At 40.8% G+C, this 14265-nt stretch overlaps 1 protein-coding gene across 5 annotated transcripts in view; it reads left to right on the forward strand.

Annotated features, from left to right (window-relative positions):
* The window catches only part of ELMO1 (engulfment and cell motility 1), a 581836-nt gene that overhangs the window by 313628 nt on the left and 253943 nt on the right, over positions 1 to 14265 (forward strand). For all 5 annotated transcript variants that reach the window (XM_070787263.1, XM_019958763.2, XM_019958762.2 and 2 more), the window contains one exon: positions 12419 to 12527. In XM_070787263.1, the coding sequence (XP_070643364.1) occupies positions 12419 to 12527 (109 nt within the window). The remainder of the gene's footprint in view (positions 1 to 12418; positions 12528 to 14265) is intronic.

Below are 14265 nucleotides of genomic sequence, written 5' to 3' on the forward strand. Positions count from 1 at the left end.
CCTAGCTGCATGGCTGTATGGCAAGTAACTTCTGGGTCCTGAGTACTCCCATGATGAAGAAAGGAGTGAGGTCCGAGGTTGCTGGGAACATACAGAAGTCGTTGCTTCTGAAATAGGATGGGGAATGTGGGTCACAGGGGATGAGAAGATGATTAGAACTCAGGATGCATGTGAATGTACAGAAATAATAGATTATGGAAACTCCCATGTTCAATTCTCACAAGCTAGTGGTCACCATAAAGGATGGTGATGGACCCTCGGTGGGCCTGGCTGGAGTTGTACCCTGTACTATTCATTCACTTGTTTGATAATTGTTCATTAATGAGCACTAGTCTTTGGAAGGACTGATGCTGAAGCTGAAACTCCAATACTTTGGCCACCTCATGCAAAGAGTTGACTCATTGGAAAAGACTCTGATGCTGGGAGGGATTGGGGGCAGGAGGAGAAGGGGACAACAGGGGATGAGATGGCTGGATGGCATCACCGACTCGATGGACATGAGTTTGCGTGAACTCCGGGAGATGGTGATGGACAGGGAGGCCTGGCGTGCTGCGATTCATGGGGTCGCAAAGAGTCGGACATGACTGAGTGACTGAACTGAACTGAACTGAACTGAGTGTATGTATGATTTTGCTGCAGTGTGGGAGATCCACAGGTGACTAACATGTGGTTTCTGACCCTAAAGGCTCAGCCCCATTAGGGGAAATAAGGCATATATGAAAAGTGAAAGTGAAAGTCACTCAGTCATGTCCGATTCTTAGCAACCCCGTGGACTGTAGCCCACTAGGCTCCTCTGCCCATGGAATTCTCCAGGCCAGAATATTGGAGTGGGTTGCCATTCTCTTCTCCAGGACATCTTCCCAATCCAGGAGTTGAATCCAAGTCTCACACATTACAGGTGGATTCTTTACTCATTGAGCCACATTTGGAGCAGAAAGTGAGAAGTGCAGTGAGAAGTAAGGTAAATTTCTCACAGATAAAGGGATGAGGTTTTAGACAAAAGAATTGCATAAAATTTTATGGAGAAAGTAGCACTGGCTTGGGTCCAAAGGAGAAGGACAATTTAGACAGGCACAGGAGGAGAGGGGGCGGTGGGGAGGTGTCAGGGGAAGCAGTTCTGGACTGCTGGGAACCCACATCTGGACCAACTTCTATAGGCAGGCTGTCTCATCACAGAGATCTCTCATTTGGCAGAAGTAGCCAAAGTTTGGGATGCCTATGTAGAATCAGATATAATGAGATAAATTCCATCTAAAAAGCTAGATTTAATAGAAGAGATTCTCTTTTCACATGCCTTTAACTTGAAGTAAAACAATGTATGACCTAATTTAATTAGATTTCAATAAGTAATTTTCCCATTGTAGCTAACTTAATATGTATATAATTGGAAAATTGACACTCTTTTCTGTTTGAAAATGCTTCTGCAAAGGCCAATTTATTATTGTCCAGAAGATGATGATGGAAAATAGTTCTCTTTTCCTCACCTTTCCATCCCCTCATGTCCATATTTCCAAAACAGAGTGAATTTATAAATCTGTAAGCCAAGTGAGAAAACAGGTGTGATCTATTTCATCACTAGCTCTCCTGAAATGTGTTTGTTTAGTAAAGCAAGTTATATCCAAATAAATTTCAGTGTAACATAGCTTTAAGACTGCAATAACTGTTAAGACAGTGGTGACAATTTCTCAGTAAGGAATCAGGCTTGAGAAATGTCAAGCCTAATTTTTCATCTAAAAGTGACTGTCAGACAATGCCAAACATCTTGGTGTCTTTGTATTCCATTGAAGGAGACAGGAGGCATTTGTATTCAGTAATGCAACGCTGAGTGAGTCAAAATTCTGCCTTGTGATCGTGTGATTTATTGTTAATATTGCCCAAGATACAGAGGGGCTTCTCTGCCTTCATCCGGCATCCATTTCCCAGTTGTAATTAATCTTTATTACATTCCATAGCTCACCTCTGGTTTGGAATGTTAAAGAGACGCCTCAGAATAGAGTCTGGAATCAGTTTCTTCTCCAAGTTTCACCCTCTTGATGAAGCTAAGCCTGCCTGCCCACTGCATCTTATATGCACCTTCATCCCAGAAAGTCCTATTTCTGTGTAAAAAATGCAAACAATATAGAAGGACACAAAACAGGTACATAGCAAGTGAATATCTGCCCTACACGTGAATATCTGACCTGCCATCCCTTTATGTCTTCCAAATAGATTACAAGTCCCTAAAGAAGGTACTTTATCTATATGTGTATTTTTAGCCTCTGGCAAGTTACTTAGCAATAATCAATGCTTAAAGAAATGCTTGTTGGATGAATCACTCAATCAAAGGGTATGAAGGAGAGTGGGGCTAGAATTCAAATGACACATTTGGGGAAGTATTTTGCTTTTCAAAATGTGATCTTTGGACCAGCGTCATCAGCATCTTCTGGGAACTGGTTAGCAGTGCAGGACCTCAGGCTTACCCCAGACTGCTGGATCAGAATCTGTATTTTAACAAGATCTTCAGGTGAGCAGTGAGTGCTTGAAGGTTTGAGCCGACCTACAGTTGTCCTGTTTATCTGCAATATAATTAAAAATGTGAGCTTTCACAAATTAATGCAAGGAAAGCTATGTGATTTGCATTTATGCCATATGCAGCGGAGCCCTTATTCATCAGTGTATACTGGGGACTTTGTAAGGCCTTCATGTTTCACTCCCTTGAGTGTGGCTGTCCTTGGGTGTCCTGTAGGAGTGTCATCCTGAGCCGTTTTGGAACTATGTCCTCTATTGCCCATATCTGGTTAGTCCTAAGCCCCAGTTTGGAGACAGACACATTTCATGTCACCCAGGAAACCGTTTAAACTGCAGTGTAGAAATCATACCTTGCTGGCATATCACATTTTAATTGTTACTCAATGTCTGAGGTGTGGTTTCCTTATGTGTAACATATCCTGCTTTGACGGCTTATGAAGACTAGAGGAGTTAAAACACTTAACAGTTTGCACATAGTAATCAGTCCATATATATTCATTCTTTTTTTTTCCCGCACTGGGGCAAAATTCACATAACATAAAATTAACAATTTCAGAGTGAACTTTTAAGTGATATTTGGCATATTCACTATGTTATGCAAACATCACCTCTGTCTGGTTTTAAGACATAAATTATCCTCACCCTGAAAGGAAACCATATACCCATTAAGTAGTTGTTCCCCATTCTCCTTCCCCCCAGCCCCTGGCCACTACCAACTGCATTCTCTTTCTATGGGTTTTATTTAATTATTATTAATAATATTTTTTATTAGTCACAGGAAAAAAAACCCCAAAACTCAGATTTTTAAATTTCTTCTTCTTTCTACTCTCATTGCTTTTCACATCCTTAAAAACAGGAGGTTTGCTAATGATGGAAACTGGAAGGAGAGACGTGGTATAACTTTAAAAACAGTGGTTCATAAAATGTGGTCCCAAATTAGCAGCATCCACATTGCCTGGGAACTTGTTAGAAAATGTAGATTCTTGGGTTTGCCCCAGAAGAGCTGAATCATAACTCTGAGGGTGGGGCCCAGCAATCTGAGTTTTAATAAGCTTCCAGATGATTCTAATGCCTGCTTCAGTTAGAGAACCACTGCTTTAAATAAACCAGATGTTACCTCTCCAAGCGTCTAAGGGTCACTACACGTGCCTCACACCTTTACCATCCTTGGGCCCAAGAACACATGTACTGGCCTAGGAGAGGTGGTCTTCCAGCCCAGAGAGAGGAGATCTTCCAACCCGGTTTCTTCGATGCAGGCATCAGCTAGGGAATTCCTCCTGCTATCCTCTGGCCCCTGGAACAGTCAACAGAGCTGTTGCCGCGACTTCCTCCAGTGACAGCGGCATCATTGTGCAGGCACAGGTGCAAACACAAGTCATCTCTGCTGTTATTTAATCCTTTCCCCTCTTGGTGCTCCCTGACTTCATGTTTAAAGGGAGGACTTCTCAGCAGCGTGTGGATGTGATTGCCCGCTGTGTTTCACACGTCCTATTTTTGTTGCACTATATCAGAGTGCAGGCAGCATTTCTTTTGGGTTGATTAATGTTCCATTCGAGGTCTATTATGAACCTCCAGGCTTTAATTACTACACCATTACCCAGTCAATTCCTTGCCATTTTATATTTATGGCCTTTATTATGCCTCTGTATGTGCAATTGCCTAATTTTATTCTGAAAGAATTTCACCTCATTAGCTGGGTTTTATACTATTCTTCTCATTTGTCCAGATTGTTATTTATCTCAGTTCCCTGTGTGTGCTTTCCACTTTGGTTTTTCACCAGTCTGAAAATGGTGAAAAAAAATCTCCTTTTCCTGAGATGCATTGTTCTTTTGCTCTTGGAAACTGCTCCTTAAGTTTTTGCAAACTCTTCTGCGGATGGTCTTTTCCTTGGTGATCTGTTACTCCGACTCTTATCTGGTTGCTCCATTTGAATTGCTGGGTATCACTGGCCCTTCAGAAGGCCTAGAGGTCTGGCTTTTCAGCCCTGGGCATACCATAGACAGTGATCTCTCTCTAAAGGGCCAACTAAGGTTCAGGGAAAAAGTTTTTTTCTCTTTCTTAAAGACTATGCTGCTAAAAATAATTTTTAAATGAACTCTAAAATGCTTTGCTAACACTTCCTCCCTCAATCCCCCCAGTACCTCCAAAGAATTTAGAGTTCGATTCACCTGCTTTTATATTTTCTTACGTTCCTTCCCATACCTGCTAAGTCAAACTCTGGGGGAGCAATCCAGCTGTCTGTGTTTAATAAGCCCCCAAATAATTCCAATGCTCACTCAAGTTTGAGAACTACCATTGTAAAAAGATGCTGAAAGAACTTCAAGAAACCTAAGTCAGAAATATTTATTCCATCCAAGTTCTTACTTTCCCAAAGAGCAAGATTAATAATTTCGATACCAGTTGTGACTGGTTTTTTTTTTGTTTGATTTTTTTCAACATCTTTACCCTAGAGTTATAAGAATATTTCAGTAAGACAAGAGCTCATGTAATTACTATAGTAATAGTAGATCAGTCGTCTCCCTCATTGAGTATTTGAGATGTCTCAGGCACTGAGATCTTTTCCTTCATTTTCTGTTTCCATTTAATCTTTACAGCCCTTTGTGGGTGGGTATTCCTATTTCTGTTTTTGTGGGAGAAAACTGAGATTAAGAATGTCATTATCAAGTCACCAAATCTATTAGAAGTAGATGCAGGGAAACCATATCTGTCTAGAGCTACATTTTCTAGTCATTTGTTACCTTGATAAGAACTTTCCTGATCAAAGCTTTATTATAATTATCTCACTCTCCTTTTTCAGTAAAAGTTAGTATCATGTGTTTCAGTAGGAGTCAGTAACCAGGAATGTGTGCTTTAGTGTTAGACACCCTGAGTCCCTGAGCTGGGTCTGCTTATTTCTGTTACATGAACCCTGGGCAAATTATACCACATCTTTTTGCTTCAGTTTCTCCATCTGTAAAGTGGGACAATGCAATATTCCTGTCTCACAGTAGTACATGTACCTTAAATGAGATAATCAGTGAAATCATTTAGAACAAAGTCTGGGAAATAAAAGTTCTTGATAAATATTAGGCTCTGTTTCTCTTTTTCTCCCATCTTGTCTGTGCCTTTAAAGCTATTTACTCTGGGGCTCACTATGCTCATCTGTGAAGAAGTGGTGGTAGGTTGGGTAGACTGACCGCCTGGGATTCTGATTTGCTCTGGTTTATTTTCCTGCTTGGCATACTTTCTATGATTGTAATATTACTTTGTTCTCTGCACACTTAAAAGCATATTAGGGATTTGGCATGCCTGTTTAATTTTTAGGGACTTGCTCAAAATTCATGATCATGATTAAGGTCTTGTGCAGCCCGTTTGAGGTAGCTCAGTGCTCTTTCTAAAGCTTTCCCTCTGGCTTTCTGGTACCAATCACCATTGTCTTTGGTACAAAGGGAAATGTAGGAGGTGGCTCGCTCTTGTCTCCCAAATTCCTGTGGATGTAAGACCCCACCCCCCAAGGCGGCCTTACACGTTGATTCAGAAAATATCTGGGTGTCAATGATGAGATCTAAGGGCTAACACTTCATTCTGGGGTGTTCCATGATTCTATTACTAATGTAGAAGTACTGCTGTGTTGGGGATAGGGAGGGGACTTGTTGATACAGTAAAGGTCTTTATTTTTTATTTATTGGTTTAACAAGGGAGAAGATTGGCATTTTCTCTAGTGGGTGAAGAGACAAGTTTTTGCAGAGCTTGTGGGGTTGACAAGGCTCCGAGGACAGGTTCCTATGGTGACTGTAACTGTTTAGTCTTGGGATTTTATTGCCAAAACTATCAGACTGTGATTTGTGTTTCGGGGTCCTTTCTCATTGTCTGTACTTGTATACGGAGAAGGCAATGGCACCCCACTCCAGTACTCTTGCCTGGAAAATCCCATGGACGGAGGAGCCTGGTAGGCTGCAGTCCATGGGGTCGAGAAGAGTCGGACACGACTGAGCGACTTCACTTTCACTTTTCCCTTTCATGCATTGGAGAAGGAAATGGCAACCCACTCCAGTGTTCTTGCCTGGAGAATCCCAGGGACGGGGGAGCCTGGTGGGCTGCCGTCTATGGGGTCGCACAGAGTCGGACACGACTGAAGCGACTCAGCTGCAGCAGCAGCACTTGTATAACCTCGTGTATAACTTGTATAACCCCATGGAAGATGCCTGCTTGAATACAAGCACCTCGGACCTTCTATCTTGTATTTCTGGTGTAAGTAGGTTCACACACTGTCTTTGGTGGCCTGTGAGGAGACCTTGAGGCTTCCTGTGACACTCAGAGTTGAAGTGGCATGCACAAGAAGTCTCCACAGATGAGAGGAGATGGAGGAAGTCCCTGAGGCTTGCTCCAGGGCTGGCTACAGGGAAAGCTGAATGAACCGGACTCACCCCAGATGAGCCTCACTCAGGAAAAGGTGGAGGAAAGTGTGCCAGGGACAATGTAAATGTCAGCAATGTGATGCTGAGGCTAATGGGGAAGTGTGGTCCCAAAAGCCAGAGGAGGGCAGTTATTAGAGTGTGGCTGGCCTTGTTCTCAGCTCGTAATAGTCACTCCCAAGCCAGAGAGGTTTGTCATCTGCACCAGTGCAAAAGAAGAACTCAAAATGCATGAAAACAAAGCCTGTAGGGACACTCTGCACAAAGTCATTCACCCAGGTAATTGTTACTGACCCTCGGGGGATAAATGAACCAAGAGAGAACCTTATACCTTTGTCTAGGAGGGGCTGGGATTTATAGACCCACTTCAGTGAGATAGAGGAAATTGATCAAAGTTCTCTTAGCCTCTTGAGACCAAGAAATCCATTGAGTTTCATGGCAAAGTGTATGTGAAAGCAATTTGTAAGCTATAATGGGGCAGAAAGAGATTTGGAAATTGAAGACCTTAAAAATTGAATTCCAGGAGTGACCTAGGTATGATCTAAGCAGGTCACCTTTTCCTGTTGTTTCAGCTTTCCTAAGAGAATAATAATAGTATCTGCCTCATTAATCTTATAGACTTGTTGGGGTCAGTGGATAGAATATATGTAAATATACACTGTAAACTTGAAGTATTTGATCAAATGTTTTATACTTAATATTGCATAAATATCCAGTGTTTTATAAAATATGCAGACAGTTACAACTTCTTTTGCTGTATGAAATATTCTAAGGTAAGTGATAATAGAAAGTTTAAATATGTATTCCACCCATCGAGGTTTCTGTTACAGTTTGTTTGCTCTTAAAACCAAAGAGTGAGGCGAAAAAATAAAGATGAAAAATATGCTTTGATATTTCCAGATAGAGGCCTAAGTATGTCAGATAAACATGGATAGTACCAGAATGTTGAAATTGAAAACAGATATATTAGTATATTAAGTTAAAAAAACTACTGTCTAAGAATGATCTCTCACTATAGTAATATCTTATTAGTAATATTCATAATTTAGTCTTTTCTGAATATTTTTGTGACAATGTTGACCTTAAAGCCCATGCAGGTAACTAACTTGAATGATATGTGTCAGTCTTGTCTAAAAAAACCAGTAAAGAAGGAGAGTTTATTTTTCTTCAGGTGGGTAAATATGATAAGATGGATGGTACATTAAAAAGTGAAGAGCAGGGCTTTTCCAAGCTGATTTACATATTGGTTACTTAAATTACTCCTTAATTTAGTGCCTGCTAATAAACAGTGCCTTGGAAATGTTCGGAACATTTATTGGCTGCAGTAATTCCACGTGCAGTGTATTCAGATCACATCCTCATTAAATATTGATGTGCTCATGAAATGTTGATGGAATGTTAATGTGAAATGCCAGGGAGTGTCAGTGGGAGCCACAGGCTGGCTGAAAACCACCTGTCTCCTGTCTTTTCTTTCTGTTCTGTCTTCTGCTGGGTTTCCTCCCTTCGTTTCCCCATCATCCACAGATTCAGATTTGCTCCTTGATGGGGCTGTCTCAGATACAAATATTTTCAAAGAGAAATGAAAATTCACTGATGGATGGGAATACGGTCGTTCTTCCCTTCTGCTTTTCTGAACTGGAATTTCTGGTTAGAACCAGAAAAGATTCACCTAAAAGGAAGAAGTGATTCAGGCTCAGTTGAATGAGACTGTTCACATTCAGGCAGATTTCCAGAAAAGACCATGAACAGGGGCAGAGCCGTTCAAGGACTCCAGTGCTGGTCCTTTCTGCTTGGCAGGAAAAGGGATTTAGTTGGAGTTTATGATGAGCTTTCTGAGAGAAAAAAGTAACTAACTCAGAATGTGTGTTGGCTAAGGAGACTGTAAGAATTTTTATGATGAATCTTAAGGACAGCAAAGGCTAGATTCATGCTGATAGTCAATGCATAATCATTTATGTGAGCATGTGCTGCAAATATTCCATGGACAGAGGAGCCTGGAGGGCTATAGTCCATGGGGTTGCAAAGAGTCGGACATGACTGAGTGACTGAGCAAGCATACACTTGCTGCAAACGGTTGACAAGTCCCACAAAATGGGATAGTTCATCAACTTCTTGGACAATCATAAGGGTGATAAAGCCACAATGATGAAGGCTTTGAAAACTGCCCCTGATGCAGCAAGTGGAACTGTTTCTGTTGTGATTGGGGTTGGGTATACCTGTGATGCTGGAAGGAACATCCTCAAATGGAAATGGTTGATTTGTTTGTGATACTGTCAATGCGTATGATTATGTGTGTGTATATTTCTGTGTGTTATTGTTATAGTGTTTGTGAGGAAAACAATGGGAGCACATTCGTTTTGAAATTCTACTCCTTTGGGTTTTTTTAATTAATTTATTTTTGAAGTGAACTATTTTTAGTCTTTATTGAATTGGTTACAATATTGTTTCTGTTTTATGTTTTGTTTTTTCTTGCTGGTGAGGTGTGTGGGATCTTAACTCCCTGACAAGGGGTCAAACCTGATCCGCCTACATTGGAAGACATACTCTTAGCCAGGGGACTGCCAGGGAAGTCCCTACTCCTTTGTTTTTAAACCATTCTCCATATCCTGTGCTGCCTCATGTTACTTTGCTATTTGGAACCTGTCTGTGTAAATAAAACAGCACTTTGATTTACTTTTCCTTCTTCCCCTTTTAATTTTCTCCTTTTTTCTTCACTTCTTCCAAACGGTCTTCCTGTTATCCGTCTTTCCTAAGCACTTTCCATATTCATTTCTTGTGTGTTCATTCTCCTTGCCTTTTTTGATCACTTACTGTGTAATGAGTGCACCCTCGCAGTCAGAGCCGAGCCACCTTCGTCTCTGCCAGGGATGCTATAGGCCTTCCGCAAGGACTGCACTTTCTTTCTTAGGCCCTACTATCCATTCTTTACACTTGTAGATCTTTCAAAACAAATCAGACCATGTTGCTCACTTGTCTCAACTTCCAGGTTAGCATCTCAGAATTTGAAAATGACACCCACTGGAGCCCTGGGGCAGTGGTTTCAGCCAACCTCTACACCCTCTGGCTCTCTCTTCCCTGCTCGGCCTCCTGGAATCCTAATACTGCCCGGCACAGCTCCAGACCCCTCCACATTGTAGACCAGGCTACGTGAGGAGACTGTATCTGAAACATACCCTACTCAACTCAGCGGCTCTGTCCTTGATCTCTGCCTGGACTATTCTTTCTCCTAGACCTTGACATGCAAACTCTGTTTCACCCCTTGATTCCTAGTAGTCACCTGGTTATCTGTACTCGCCTCTGCAGGTCTTTCTTGTTACTCTTTACCACCTCAACCAGTTCATCTTTTTGGTAGCACTTGTTATAAACTATAATTACCTCTTTTTCAAAAAGTATATTAATTTTTTAATTGATGGAAATTGCTTTACAATTTTGTGTTGCTTTCTGCTGTAAAACAACACAGATCAGTCATATATGTGTGTGTATGTGTGTGTGTGTGTGTATCCCTTCCCTCCCTCCCCTGCCTCCATCCCCGCCCTATACTGCTCTGCTCTAGGTCATCACAGAGCACCAGTCTGGGCTCCCTGTGTTATTTAGCAACTTCCCACTAATTCTTTTATACATGATAGTGTTTATATATCAGTGCTCTTCTCTCTGTAATTGCCTCTTTCATTTTGTCTGTCTGCCATGGTTAGAGTGGATGCTCCTATAGGTCAAAGCCCTGGTCTTGCTCTCCACTCTATGGGCCTAGGCATTTTTCTGGTAGACAGTAGGTACTCAATTACTACTATTGATTGAATGAATAAAACACCATTTCTTCCACTGAAGAAGTCATAGTGGTAAACGCTTCTGGGAGACACCTACTGAAGGTCCTATAGCTTTTAAGGAATTCCAGACAACCCCACTGGGAAAGTTATAGGGAGCTTCAGAGATGAATAAGCTGATTATTCTTTTTGTCAACATATGAATTTGAAGTTTGGCAACCTTAATTTTTTTTATTATTATTGTGTGCTTTAGAACAGTTGGCTAATAGCCCTTTACTCCTGAAGTAGAGTTTTCCCTTTTTTGTTTTACTTTTGTTTAATAAATGTGCTAAATGGCTCCCTTAGTTATGGTAGGAATATCTCAAACCAGCTTAAGGAAAGAAGATAATTTGTTAGATGGCACAAATAATTTTCAAAGGGAGGGTTGAGCAAATAAACCATAAATTTGGGGAGGTAGTTTTGCTCAGCACTCAAATGCTGCCACGGCCACCCCTGCCTCTGCTCTATTTCCCCTTGCATTTTGACTTGCTTTTCTTTTCCTTTTTTTTTTTTTTGCAGACTCACTTTCAGGTAGTTCCTACACTCATACCTCTTGGGTAATATAAGCATAGTTGGGTCAATTTTCCCAATTATGGTGCTAAGTCTCAGGGAAGAACTCTGGATGGTCCATTTTTGTGTCACATGTCCATTAGGTGTGCTTGGTCAACTAATGCTGGGGTGAGCTCTTGTAAGAACATGGAAACTCCTGTGGGAAATATGTGATTAAATATAGGAGCTGAACCATTAAAAAAAAATGGAATAATACCATTTGCAGTAACATGGATGCAGTTAGCAATTATCAAACTAAGTGAAGTAAGCCAAAAAGAGAAATACAAATACTATATGATGTCACTTTTATGTGGAATCTAAAATATGAAACAAATGAACCTATTCTGAAACAGAATCATGTGGTTGCCAAGGGGAAGGGGATTGGAGGGGAGGGATGGAGTGGCAGGTTAGGATTAGCAGGATGTAAGCTTTTACATGGCTTCCCTGATAGCTCAGTTGGTAAAGAATCTACCTGCAATGCAGGAGACCCCAGTTTGATTCCTGGGTTGGGATGATCCACTGGAGAAGGGATAGGCTACCCACTCCAGTATTCTGACCTGGAGAATTCCATGGACTATACAGTCCATGGGGTTGCAAAGAGTCGGATGACTGAGCGACTTTCACTTTCTTTCAAACTTTTAGATATAGAATGGAGAGACAACAAGGTTCTACTGTATAGCATAGAGAACTGTATAGAATACAGTTCTATACAATATAGAATATCCCTATGATACACCATAGTGGAAAAGAATATTTGAAAAAAAAAGAAAGAAACTGTAGGAGCTGAAGTCGTTAAAGGAGAGTTGCTATTCCCAGGAAAGGGAAGATATGATTGGGAGAATAAGAGAGTGGTTTTGTTACTTAAGTAAAAAGTCTTTATTGTACTATTTTTAAAAACTCTCCATGGGCACCTCTGGGTAAGTGGAAACTGATGAGCAAAATATCCTCTTATAGAGTTGGAAGTGGTTTTTAGGAGATTTGGAAAACAAGAGGGTTTTCAGCCCTATATACAGAGACTATACTTAGAGTACAATTTTGTTCTGCTCCCAAGAGACCTAGTTTGGTGGTCTGAAGTGGATCTGTGTCTCTATTACAATACAGCCAACACTTTTGATGTTTTCTGTAAACTGACTTCCCTTTCTGACCTCCTTCCTTTCCTGCTTGCAGATTGTGCTTGAGAACAGTAGCCGAGAAGATAAGCATGAATGTCCCTTTGGCCGCAGTAGTATAGAGCTGACCAAGATGCTGTGTGAAATCCTGAAAGTGGGCGAGCTGCGTAAGTACCCTCATTTCCCACAGGGTATGAAGCTTGGCAGAGATCCAGCTTCTGGGGGTGCCCACCTACAGTCAGGGTTCCCAAGGTGCTGACAGCTGAGCATGGGCATCATTCCCACGGACCAAACATTCTTTAACTCGGGTTTCCCGTGTATGTATTTCTGCATGTCTGCTCTAGGAATAAATACTAAAATCTACAGGAATGGAAAAATGTGCAGGTATTGTGACCAAATTTAAAATATTGTAAGAGTGTATATTGCTCTGTTTAGGAAAAGATCTATGGGTTTCTTTTTTAAAATTCCAGTTTTAAGCTACCAGTAGATCATTTTCTTTTTGCTTTTTGAAACATCTTTCTTATATAAAGAAAAATGGCACACTTTAATGAAATTCTCTTGCTTCCAAGTATTTTACTTGCTTATAATCCTTTCTCTATGAAAGATAGAATTATTGAAGGAAATGAGTAGCTGTGTGGTCAGAAATATGCTTATTGCTGTTTTCCTCCCTTACACAGTGTTACAGAATTTAAGAGAGGATACCTAGAAATAGAGAGCATGATAATTCTCTTGGCTTTTGCTCCTTTGCATAATTTGGTTTTAACCAGTTAAGGCAAATCTGATTTAACCTGGCCTGCAATCATTGTTAACACTGAGTCTCCCTATAGCAGCTAAATTCCATTCCCTATAACAGCTATAGAGCCGACACACATATAAATCTTTTCTTGTAGACTTAATAACATAGGCATCAGCAAAAGCTGTTTATACCAGAGGAATGTCTAGTGTTTGGTATTATTGTGAAAGCATAAATATTTAGTCACCTGTTTGAGAGCATAAAATAATGGTCTATAATGATTGATGGGAAGGAATCTAAAGATGAAATTGAAAAGGGGGTTATGTTTTATTTACAATGTAAAACTGACTACTATCACTGCTAAGGTAAATTTTAAAAATGTAGAACTTAATAAGGAAAAAAGCTAAGAATTTGAGCCTGTTTGACCAAGCACAGTGAGTGTTATCATCCTCCCAATGTGGGTGGGGGAAAGAAACCAAATTGGGTGCGGAACTCCCATGAAAGGTCATTACTTTCAGGTCATTACAAAGCCCAAATTAGGTCATTTTTGCATTAAAAGAGTAACAACCTATCCTGAGAGATGTCTGTGTAGTCTGTTTGGGTTCACTTATCACCAATGCTAACATTTCATTTTTACTTTAATCCTTGACCTGAGTTATCCTTCCTACTCATTTCACTAACTTGTAGAGACTTATGTCTGCTGTGCAGCTTACTAGGTATTCCACTGAAGAATTAAAGTCCTGAGTCAAAAAAATCCTCCTGAATTCCTCAGTCTGATAAGCATGACTATTTCCTGTTTATCTCAATTTGATGGGGAAAGTCTAGAAAGTCACTTGCTAAAAGTCACTGATGACTATCCAAGATTTTCAGAAACGTGAACAGTCATGCTCTGCTTGGCTGGTATATCCTGTGTCCAGATTACTGCCTTGCAATGTCCTTTTCCTGTCCTGCCTTCATTTTTGTCTGCCCCAGTGGCCTGCTTTGGCTATCCTACTCTCATCTTGATGATAGCAGAAGGTAAGCTCTTGTGTGCTTTGACTGTCATACCCAGCTTTCTGCTTTTCTCCTTTGCCCAATGGGCATGTGTCCATTATGCTACAAGTTAGCACAGAGCAGAAATATGGTAGACTAGAGGGAGAATGTTGGGGACAACAGGCAGCGGGATTCTGTCT

Source organism: Bos indicus, chromosome 4 (assembly GCF_029378745.1).
Source record: "Bos indicus isolate NIAB-ARS_2022 breed Sahiwal x Tharparkar chromosome 4, NIAB-ARS_B.indTharparkar_mat_pri_1.0, whole genome shotgun sequence".
In the NCBI taxonomy this organism is placed as follows: domain Eukaryota; kingdom Metazoa; phylum Chordata; class Mammalia; order Artiodactyla; family Bovidae; genus Bos; species Bos indicus.